This window comes from Trachurus trachurus, assembly GCF_905171665.1.
Source record: "Trachurus trachurus genome assembly, chromosome: 1".
NCBI classification, from domain to species: Eukaryota; Metazoa; Chordata; class Actinopteri; order Carangiformes; family Carangidae; genus Trachurus; species Trachurus trachurus.
Genome location: NC_139891.1, coordinates 22973650 through 22985055, shown reverse-complemented (window position 1 = coordinate 22985055; position 11406 = coordinate 22973650). Strand labels below are relative to the sequence as shown.

Here is an 11406-nt window from a genome sequence, read left to right as displayed (position 1 = left end):
TGCAAAATCAATGAAATGTTGACCAAAGTGCTTCACAAAATAGATAATTCTGAGATTATTGTATTGATGCTTATTACAATCAATCACAAACACAGATTTAGTTAAGAGGATAATCGAGTGAATTAACAAAACGCAGATGGTTCACTGGTTATCAGTAAGGATAAGTCAGTACAGGGCCAGATAGCTAGGCCTACAGTCTTTCTTTCTTCTAGCAGAGGAGTCCTACTGCTGCAGTTTGAACCAGCGCAGGTGAGATAAGTCTGGGTGACTAAAGATAGAATTGCTGAGGCCAGAGGAAATAAAAACATTACCTTTAGTTACCAAAATCCCCAACAGACCTTCATCCGAGCACAGCGCCTGTAAGACTATGCTGGTATTGAACAGTACCGAAAAAAGATGTCTTACAGTTTATCCTAATTGGTCTAGCCTAATTGATCCTTGCTTCACGGCTGCCTAGGACTGCAGACAAGCTGTAGGCCAAAATGTTGTCAGCTTATATTAAGGATCAGCTAAATTGTTGACCCACGACTTATCCTGACTTAGAGTCCTCTCTGCAGTCATAATTAAACAGACCCAAAATGATTATTTGTCTGCAGATCAGGTTGGTTTCAGCTGACTGAACCAAGGGCAGCAAAGGAGTCGTCTTTCTCGAAATAACCACAAGATGATGCCAGATCTACAGTATGACTGTGTGTCTTAGATTAAATTGATTTTTAAAGTCTATTTTTAAAACACGCAAGTCATATTATGTTTTATCAGCCTGTACTTGGCATTAGGGTCTCCAATATAGGCTATAGATAGTCTACCATTAAATTAAGGTCTTCTTTCTGTGTCATGTTTAAAATGGTGGCAACCTGGTGGACCTTCATTGTTAAATCAGGTTTATTCTATGTCACTGAAGTAGGAGGCTGTTGTATCAGCATATCAGCATGCAGCCTGTGTGGAGCTGCTCTCCTGTAATTAAGTCACAGTTTTCCCTCTCACCTAATCAGTCCCTCTGGGCTTTTTAAGGCAGGAGGTTTATCCCATACAGTGATGCATTCCAAGAGGAGATCCTGTCTGACAACCAGGACTTACTTGAAAACAGAATTCCCAAAGTAATCAACCCACCAGGATCATAATAACGATGAAGATTATTCCAGGATGAGCTAGGAAATATTACCATACGCAAGTTAGGTGATGTATAACAGAACTGAGAGGTACTAACACTGCAAATAAGATGAAAAATAATCAAAAGTGTAATAGGTGTAATTGGATTCAGACCCCAAATGTCTGTTTTACCTGCAGTGGTCCCGTGCCCAAAGCTGCTGGGAGAAATCCCAAACAAGGGTCCTTTTGATATGGCTAAGTATAATATAATAAAAGGTCATTGAAATAAATGACAAAATAGGTTGTTGTGCCCGTTGTCACTATAGCATCACCAATGCGAGCTTCTTCTGAATTTTGTCTAATTCTATCATGAAACACAATTGAAGCATCTCCTTTTGAACAGTGAAACATTTGAACATCTGGTTTTACCCAGATGTTTAAACCAACCTATTTTGGTTAAAATGATCATACCCTGCTGTCATCACATGAACTCTTTTCAAAATACTGTTACAGGTCAGAGGTTAGGTTTGGGTATGAACATGCTCAAGTTCAAGAACATTGTGACGGTTAAAATTACCATCCATTGTTACCCCCTCCTTCAGAGGCTTTGTGGTGCTGAAGAAACTTTATGTTATCACCATGTTTTCTCCTGACAGACAGCATAAGTTGCTTAGTCATTTGAATGACCCGTACTGTCAACATCCTGGTAAAACCAGTTCCTCCAAGTGTCATGTTTGGATAAAATGTTATACGTCCTGAAATGCCATGCCCAGAATTAGCCTACCCCGTTTCTTGAGTTTGTGCATCTTTGGCCGTCGTTTCCAAAACAGTTTGTGTCAGTAAATGAAGACCTTTTGGGTTCTTAAGCAAGACAAACAAACTAATCACAGTGTGTATAGCCTGCATCTGTGAGCTACTTCCCCAAACACTGTGTCTGTTAATTATTTCTGAGGCATAAGTGCAAAAAAAAAAAAAAACAAGATTAGAGAATAGTCTACAATAAAAGTAGAATATGATTGTTTTCTGCACATTTTCCCCTTTATCCTCCTGTGATCATTTTGATTTATTGTATCTTGTTTCCTTTTGGGGGATCTCTTCACTTCCAGTTTTGGAGACATGCAGCCCATCCAGAACATTTAGTAGCCTAAGCCTGCAAAGAAAATGCACATTTGTCAGTGGTTGTAGAGCTGGAAATGTACATTTCTGATTGTGTCATGGGGGGGGGGGGGGGGGGGTTCAAAATGTGGTTATGGGTCTTCTCTGCATCTGTCAGATATCACATGAAAAACAGTCACACATTAAATTACACCAAGCCAATAACCTGCTGCAAATGTTACAATAATTTGTTCAGCAGACCTGCGGAGATTTGTATTTGTATTAAAATTTCAGATATAATGTGACAGAAAGTATCTGATCTTATTTGGAAACATGATGTACCTTCATGCAGCCCTCTAAACAGACGTACAGTAGCAGCACACAGGACACGTGCACGCTTGGGTCTCCTCATAAATCCACCTCTGAATTATAGAAAATGTCACAGAACTATCCATCTACTTGGAATATTGGTTTTCCTCTGGGAGGCAAGAGACCAGTGCTTGGATTTAGAAGTAATCAATTTCAAGTGCAAGTGACCCTCCTGTAGCTGCCTGCGGCTGATACAACACCTCCTCCATTCTCACCCTCTCCCCCATTCATCCATTCATCTGGTTTACTCTACTGCACCACGCTGCCTGCGCTGCCTGGACCAGTTCAGCCCGGGATGGCACGCACCATGAGAGGTCCATTTTGTGCAAAACGTTCACTTTTTTAAAGCGGGAGGCAGCGCTTATAAAGAGCCGGGAGACAGCATCCATCGGTCGGACGGTGATGACTCATTGCGCACGATCAGTCACTTAGGGTGCTTGAATTTTTTGCGCTTTGCTGTGGAGGATCGATACCTCCAAGAAGACCCATATTCTGGTGGAAGGCGTGGCTTGGTGTCACCGACACAGGGCTGATTTACCATATTCATTCCCAGGATATAGCCTCATCTCGCTGATACGGACGCGCCAACTGCACCCCACGGTACCGGGGCATAACGCGTCTCTCAAGGTAAGCCATCCTCCTCTTTTCACCAGACGGTGCTTTCCTTTCCCTCAAATGTTGAATCCGTTCGCAAGGTCAAATCAAACCAGCAAACATCAGTGGCCTCTAATGTGCTCGGGTGGGACAAGACTGCAAATGTAGGATATGACAAAAATGTTAATTAGCCCGAATAGGTCTATGTGCAGTGTGTGTGTGTGTGTGTGTGCGTGTGTGCCTGTGTGCATCAGTTTAATGCATGTTACGTTTTTCCATTTTTTGCATGAATTCACATTCTGCATACACTCCTCTTGTTATTTTCTAAAACTGCTGCAGGGGTAAAAAAAATCCCCTGACACCTGGGCGTTTTAATTGTACAATATGTGAACATGGTCAGGGCATGCTTTCCATAAATATTTGCACTCTGATAACAGACGGGCAGATGCATAGAGGGAGAGCACACACAAATGGGCTACCCCTATGACTGAGACCAGAAGCCTACTATTCTTCAAGTCTCATCTAGTAACCATGCTTTTATGTGACTAAATACACTATGTTTTTTCGTTTGTTTGTTTGTTTTTGTGTAATGCAGACATACATGACACACAGCAGCTTTTTATTTCCTCAATGAGGAGCAATGTTGAGACTTGTTGGGAGAGAGGGAACTGACACAAAGGACAAGGCTGAGTTTAACATTAGTTTCACTGAGATGAGCTGCACATTATGCAGAATGGATTACCATCAATACCGTGACTGAAATGGACATGGCCAACTCTCCAGGGACCACTAAACTACACATTGGTGTCTCTGCTTCCTCTTTGTGTAATGAAAAGTCTTGGTCACAGAGCAATTCATTTTGTCTGACTCCAAAAGATCAGATATTTCGGACGTCTGCTCGCTGAGTGCTGGCACATTACTTGCCGAATTGGCCCAGATGCTTTAACACATTTAGGGAGACAGACTGAGATGGAGTCATTCATCAGGCCTGGGATAAAGAGATTTGTGAAACTGTAGGTCACTGCCTAGATTTTAGACTAGATTGATCGCAGGATGAAAGAGGATCTAAAGACAGATCTAGCTGAGTTTCAAAGCTACTCTGTTTTTCTTGAGACAAAGAAAAGATAACTTTAAATCAAAAAGATTGTGGTTGTTCTCATTGTGCACTTTCATCTCACCTGGCAATTTTGCAGGAGTTGTTTTTAAAAAGGAAATGGAAATAATATTAGTTTGTCTTGACATAAAAATATTGAGATACCTATATTTCAACTGCATTAGACGAGACTCTAACAGTGTCTCATGTGGTTTAGTTTGCCATCCATCAGAGAACAGTTAGCTCAGCTGACACGACACTAAAATCACATCATTACAGCCTCTTGACGACGAGCAATGAGAGAAGAGAATTCATCAGGTATCTCTTTCTGTACTGTAACACTCATTATTCCTGGCATTTACAATGACTTTAGATGAGATTTGGATGATGAGGTGCTCCGTATAAGCAGCAGAAGACTGGTTGGTCAGATTTAACTTCATTAAATGGGGGAACATCCACATTTTGTAAATTAAAGTGCTTACGGAAAAGTAAGCACTTTAAGCACTGCATATATCAAAGTCTTAGCTCTGTACTTTGCTTTCTTTGCTTCATAAACTTTTCTTTGGTGTGATACAGCATTTTTTGCTTATTCTTTAGGGATTGACCAATTTATTTATTTGTTATTCAACTGCACCAAGCAATTCAACAATATATATTTACATTTTCTAATATAGGTTTACAAAATACGAATATGTGTTCTGACTTCTGACTTGAATCCTGCTTTGATTGTCAGGTTATGTTTTCTCTGTAGCCTTTCATCAGAGGCAAATTCACACACACAAGCTTGTTAAACATATTCCCATTATTATTTACACTGTATCTTATGATCACTTTGGAAATGAGACTTTGAATAATATATATCAATTGTCGACAGGTCGTTGTTCTGGTGCTTTGCCCTTTATTCCAGCAATGTTTATTTAAATGCATGTTAATAACTAATCAAAGAAACTATGTAGAACGCTCTATGCAACTGAACTTACATAATGATCACCTCAGCTGGGAGTATAATGTGTCTGGTGGTCTGATTATTTTGGCTTAAATTATGAAAAGTGGAGATCAATCATTTAAAATAAGCTAAATCTATTTCTGTTTTCCTCTTTTAGGAATTTGCACAAATCAGCTGGTTGCATATTCTGTTTTCATCTTGATCTGGATTACGACGATATACTATAAAGACTGAAACTGTGAATCCGGCATGGGAACTAACCCAAAAAGGACAGTGACAGTCCAGATGGTGCCTCAGCTGGCTGCGGTGGACACGCTGGGCAATAAGGAGACTAATGCCAACTGGACTAAAGAGCCCAACCTCAAACTCTCTCAGGTTTGTCCAAACCCCACCCTCACATCTCCAGACCACAAACAGGATAACGTGTCTGTGACTGGCGCTCCTGCTAACACCATCCCACATACCCAAAAAACACCCTCCAAGGGAGGTGAACCAGTTAGCAGCACCGTGTCAGACAAACCAGTCCCAGCCAATGGAAACGGGACAGAATCTGAGCTTGTGACAGGTGGAGACCAACAGATGTCAGACCTGTCTCTAACAGGCCAAGGTGTGGGTGAGGCTGGGGACGACCGGAGGGATTCTAACGCTAATATTAAAATGTTAAGCCCGGCTGATGAAAAGGAAATCTGTAAGGGCGGCTTGTCGTCTGCTGCTACAGCGTCAAAGGTCGACATGCAGACCAATGACTGCAGAATAAAAGGGCCAAGTGCAGCAGAGGAGGAGTGTGGAAAGCTGACATCCTCAGCCAAAGCCACTGCAGCAGAGGACAGTAATAAACATGAATCTCCAAGCAATAAAAATCTAAACAGTGCTTGTGAATTAAGGCAAACAGCATCTGCACCCAAGCAAGAGAATAAAGGGATTATATCAGCTCCTCAACATAAAGACACTGCCACAGCACAGAAATCTAAAGAACCTGATCATATACAAAGTTCCTCACAAAGCTCTGTGAGTCTGCAGGAGGCTCCCAAACCTCAAAAAAACATGGAAACGACACCCCCCCTCAGCTCTGCTACACCTCCATCCAACAGCAAAGAAGCAGAGACTCCGACGCTTATGAATCAGAATACGAGTTCAACTTTCCCACAGAAGGATTTACAAACAGCAAAGGAACCACAAGTCTCCTTGGATAAACATCAGCCAGTGTCTTCACAGAAGGATTCCTCCACTCGGCCCCAGGCCATGCAAAACATGCCGGCATATGGACAGGTGGCTGAAGAAGCCAGCCAGACTGACACAGCTGTCACCGAAGGGCAGCAGCAGCAGCAGCAGCAGCAGCAGCAGCAGCAGCAGCAGCAGCAGCACTGCAAGCTCTACAAAGAGGCTTCGACTATGACCTCATCCCTATCTTCCACCCCAGTCAAGCAGCGCCATGATATGGAGGTTCAGGCGGTGGCTAACACGTCCAGTAAGGCTGTGGCCACGAGTCCGAGCCTGCTGCCCTTCGCTGTGACTGCCAGGCCGAGCGGTGGTGCAGTCCCCAGGGAGGAGGCGCACAGCCTGACTGTTGTCTGTCAGGTGGACGGGGCTGCGTGCGTCCATCAGATGAGCATGACTTCTCTATCCACCTCGACTGATCCGAGGTCAGAGAGACTCACAGTTGAGGCGGAGATGTGTCACAACCAAAACGCAGGCATGGTTTTTAACACTTCATCCCAGCAGCAAGATGCTAGGCTAGGGGCAAAGCCCAAAGACCCGGGGCCAGCTTTGTGCAACATCCAGCCAGTTTATCAAATCAATATTGAACACAGCAACAACAAAGAGCAGAAGGAGACAGGTAACTCCCAACACAAGACTGCAGCTCAGACATCTGCAGCAAAAACAACCTCTGCTGAAGCTCCCGCTCTCAAATCAGGAACCCCCCCAGAGACAGCCGGTGCTTCCAAGTCTGGATCTGCTGACAGTAACAATGCTGCACTGTGTCAGGCTGCCGCTACAACCAAGCCTGAAAAGGCCCTGCCGACAACAACAGTAGGAAACACCACATCCAAGTCAGCTCCAACTAAAAAGAAAGCTGAGAGTTCAAAAGAAAAGAGCAAGGAAGCTCAAGGCAAAGCCAAGGCAAGTTCGGGCAAACAGAAGAAGGAGCAGGAGAGACACAAAGACGAGGAGGACCAGTCAGGGAAGGAGAAAGGAAAGAGTGTCCACGATGTCGTGTGGGACGAACAAGGGATGACCTGGGAGGTTTACGGGGCGTCGGTGGACCCAGAATCCCTTGGTTTTGCCATTCAGAGTCACTTGCAGTGCAAAATCAAGGAGCAAGAGAGGAAACTGATTGTCCAGACCTCCATCCGAAAGTCAATCACCGGTGTGGACTCGCCGGGACAGGGCACGAAGAACAAAAGGAGGCAACAGAACATTTTCAGGTCAATGCTGCAAAATGTCAGACGGCCCAACTGCTGCGTGCGTCCCCCTCCCTCCTCCGTCCTCGAGTAGCACAGCACACAGAGGTGGCTAATGTCGGACTCCTCCCTTTTTTTTCCTAGAGGTCAAAATGTTTGTCCTCCTCCCATCATGACTGCAATGCCAAGTGAAACATTAGCGGGGTGACGATCCCTGTAAGTAAGTACGTACGTATACTGGAATGTTGTAGCATAAAGAGTCAAACTATTGTGATGTTTGTGATCAAAGAAGGTAGGAAATAGAAATATAAAGATGAGCAACTCAAGAGTTATTTTATAGAAATAGATACTATGAAAAAAAGAGAGCAGACTTCTAACTGTTTTTAAATAACAAAGGCAATAATAATAGTAAAACGCATGTATATTAGTTGAAATGGCAGTTGTATGACTTAACATGAAGTCCAGACCTTCACAGTTACATGGCACTGATCATGGGCTGGGCATATTACTTACTGTCAGAATATTTGTGCAAATATATTCAACCAACATCTCATTACATTTTGGTGCATTTGGTATCTGTATTTGAGATGTTTTAGGGCCCTATATTTATAAGATTGCTGTATTTTTCTTTTCCTGCACATTTATTTTTAGTCAGTGATTGCATTGTACAAAAAAAAAGGAAAAAAGAAAATGGGGACCGTATGCATACATGCACTGTTTAATCTCTGTTCTTCTTTGGTTTTTATTAAAAATGACAAAAAATAAACAAAGCTGAGCTTAATATTCTTTATTTCTGGCGCAATGACAGATTTTTAAGCATCACTTTTCTTTGGTCATTTCCAGAATGTGAATGTGAATGTGTTTATTTCTAGACAAAAAGGTTGATGGCTCTGGGGCTGTAGGAAAATTAAACACAAGGAAAATAAAACAAAAGCATTGTGTTATAAAGACAGATCAAACACTGCAGTAACTCAAGGAGAGATGGTGTCGAAGCCGAGAGTGCATGAGGATGTGAAAGCAGCAGGCAACATCAGGGCTGGCCACAGGAGATGTGAGGGAGTGATAGACTGCTGCTGAGAGTAAAGGTACAGTAGGTTATAGACGGATCATCAACCTTAATGAGGCAGTTTCTGATCTGAAAGTTTGTTCCAATGCAAAGATCTTGCTCCCAACTAGTTCTTTTTGTTTGACGGATAGAGGAACAACTATGCATTTGATGTTTTCAGGTGGGGCCTCATCAGTAACGCGTACTTTTCCTTGGCATTGCTTAGCTTTGTGTGAACGTAAGACCTACATGTACAATTACAGGATTGTGTCAGCCAGAGAGAGAGAGAAAAATCAATGCATTTCTCCTGAAATGGTTTTATAGGCCAGCAAAGGACAGGAGAGACTCGGTCTTGTGGATATTTCCAAGAGAAAGATATACAGGTCTGGGATGTTGCTTTGTTGTTGTGTAAGTCTGAGTTAGAAAAAGGTTTTGAACAGGCCATTTACAGTAAGTGTGGAGTCATAGGGGAGAAGGATGGATATTACTTATTTCCACTTCAGGGCTTGAAACAGGCAGTTTTATCAGCAATGAACGTACAATTCTGTGTTGTTTATTATATTGTCCGTGATATTTTGGCTACACACAGTGTGAGGTATCATTGCTAGGATTTATTGTCGTATATAAAGGTGTGCACCGTGTGGATAAGACAGCGCCAGAGCCACATCTCATTTTAGCATTTTGAAGAAGGAAGCGAGAAAACTGGGCAGCTCCTAGGCCCGAGGGAATCTAAACAGACCCTGTCATATTCAGACATGATAGCAAGGCTGTATGAAAAATATTGATGTGTGTGAGAGCATAGTTGGGGATACCATGACTCTCTAAGATGCCATGGGCCCTGAATTTCAAAAGCAGAACGACGCTGGTAAACAATCATACAAGCGTTTTCAGTTATTGTGGATTTTTAGGTCGCCATTCACATGGTATAAAAGTTACTGTAATTATGAAATCCCAATGTTGTTTCTTCATGCTGTTCACTTTCAAGCAAAAATGAATGAATGAATTCTACCGACAGCCTTTCACATATTGGTTCTCGTTTGCATCATGGTTGAATAAAAATAAACAATTTAAGGATACTTTTTGGACACACTATTAACATTTGGAAGTGGTTATGAACAGAATGTTGACTTTTATATAAACTGAATAGATAATCAGGAGAATAATAGGCAGATTGATCAGTAACCTTTACTTGTATCCCCAGGAAACATCTGTATGTCCAACATCGCATTCAGTGATAGAGAAAGTCAATGAAACACATGAACCCAATAACTATAAACCCAATTTTGCATTTCTTACATCGCTGTGCTGTATGTATGTATGTATGGTACTATGGTACTATGTATGTATGGTACTTTGAGCCCTTACACGACCCAAAGTTGTCTGATATCATAAACACTTGCACATCTTTAGGAAAAATAACTACTAAACAAAAGTCAAGTGTGAAGGCCATACTGTATGTATGGGCTTTCAGCTAGGCTGGAAAATGTACACATTAGCTTTCTGTTACTGTTTAGTCATTCCATGCATCTGACTGGATTTAGACAATTATATCAACCATGATAAGCCAACTAATCAATTTATTTAAGCAGATCAATGAATTACTTGGGTCATTGTTCAGCCAAACATTTGATGGTTCCAGCTTCTCACATATGTATTTCATTACATAACACAAAACAAGACTTATGTCTTCAACTTCCTCATGGGTAATTCTTTTCTTTTACTACTATCTGATGTAATTTACACCGACTGATTAAATGATAGAAAATAACCATTAGCTGCTGCAAAACTGTGTGATGAATGCATGTAACTGAGCAGAATCTCCACGTAAGACTGTCTGCTCTTCAGATTTAATTAAGGTTTTAAGGTTAATTGTAGGGCTCCACTGCCGTTAAATGTCCCACTCATGTGTTCTCCAGGTGCCCATGTCCAGTGTATGAACAAGATAATAACTCATTTCCCACAAGACTACGACGCTCCTGCACAAGGGAATATTCTCAGTATCCTTCTATATGATGGCGAACACCTCCTTTCATTGTGAATTTACTGTCCTGACGGATGTAACACTGATTCTAGGCGACTGCTGTTATTGTCTTAACAAGCATGTCACTTTCTGTTAACGTCAGGATGTGATAACAGGGGGAAAAAAAGTCCTCTTTACTCGTCGTCTCTGCGCTGTGAAATGTCACAACCTGTAAAGAACAACACAGACTGAAACGCCTAATCTTTATTTATTTATTTATTTATTTTATTCATTGTGATCAGAGGACACAGGTACTGAGTCGTACTTACTGTATATCTGTCTCATCCTGCCTGCTCAGATTTTTGTAAGAACACGAGCCTGTAAATCTTCCTGGAGGTAGTTGTGCCCCCCGTGTCCTCTTCACATATATATTCTGCCTCAGGTAAAATAATGCATCTCTCCTTCCTCTTCCTGTCTAGGTCAGTTTCACCTTTACACACCAGCTCTGACCTTTTTTTTTTTTTTTTTTTGCAGGCCTGGTTGGTCACCAGCCTTGATTTTGATTCTTTCACCCTAGTTTTAATCAGCTGTGTTTCGATTTTTAATAACCCGCCCTTACTCAGTGTGTCGTTATGACTGGTTCCCATTTGGATGTGCAAATTAGATTGGACCGCAGCACTAAAAGAGACTTGGAGATGGGTTTCAAAGGCACATGGACAAATACTGCCCACTGCCCAGCAAGCAGAGGACGACAATCAGCTTTCCTTCTGAGCGCTCCATGCCCTCCATACGCATTTCAATGTGTTGTTATAT

General features: G+C 42.0%; 1 protein-coding gene across 1 annotated transcript; it reads left to right on the top strand.

The window, feature by feature from the left end:
- Nucleotides 1-5435: 5435 nt before the first annotated feature.
- On the top strand, nucleotides 5436-7682 carry gprin3b (GPRIN family member 3b; the record flags this gene model as incomplete). The annotated part of the gene is made up of 1 exon (XM_083973140.1): nucleotides 5436-7682. The coding sequence occupies one exon, from the start codon at nucleotides 5436-5438 to the stop codon at nucleotides 7680-7682; it is 2247 nt and encodes a 748-aa protein (XP_083829266.1).
- Nucleotides 7683-11406: the final 3724 nt, after the last annotated feature.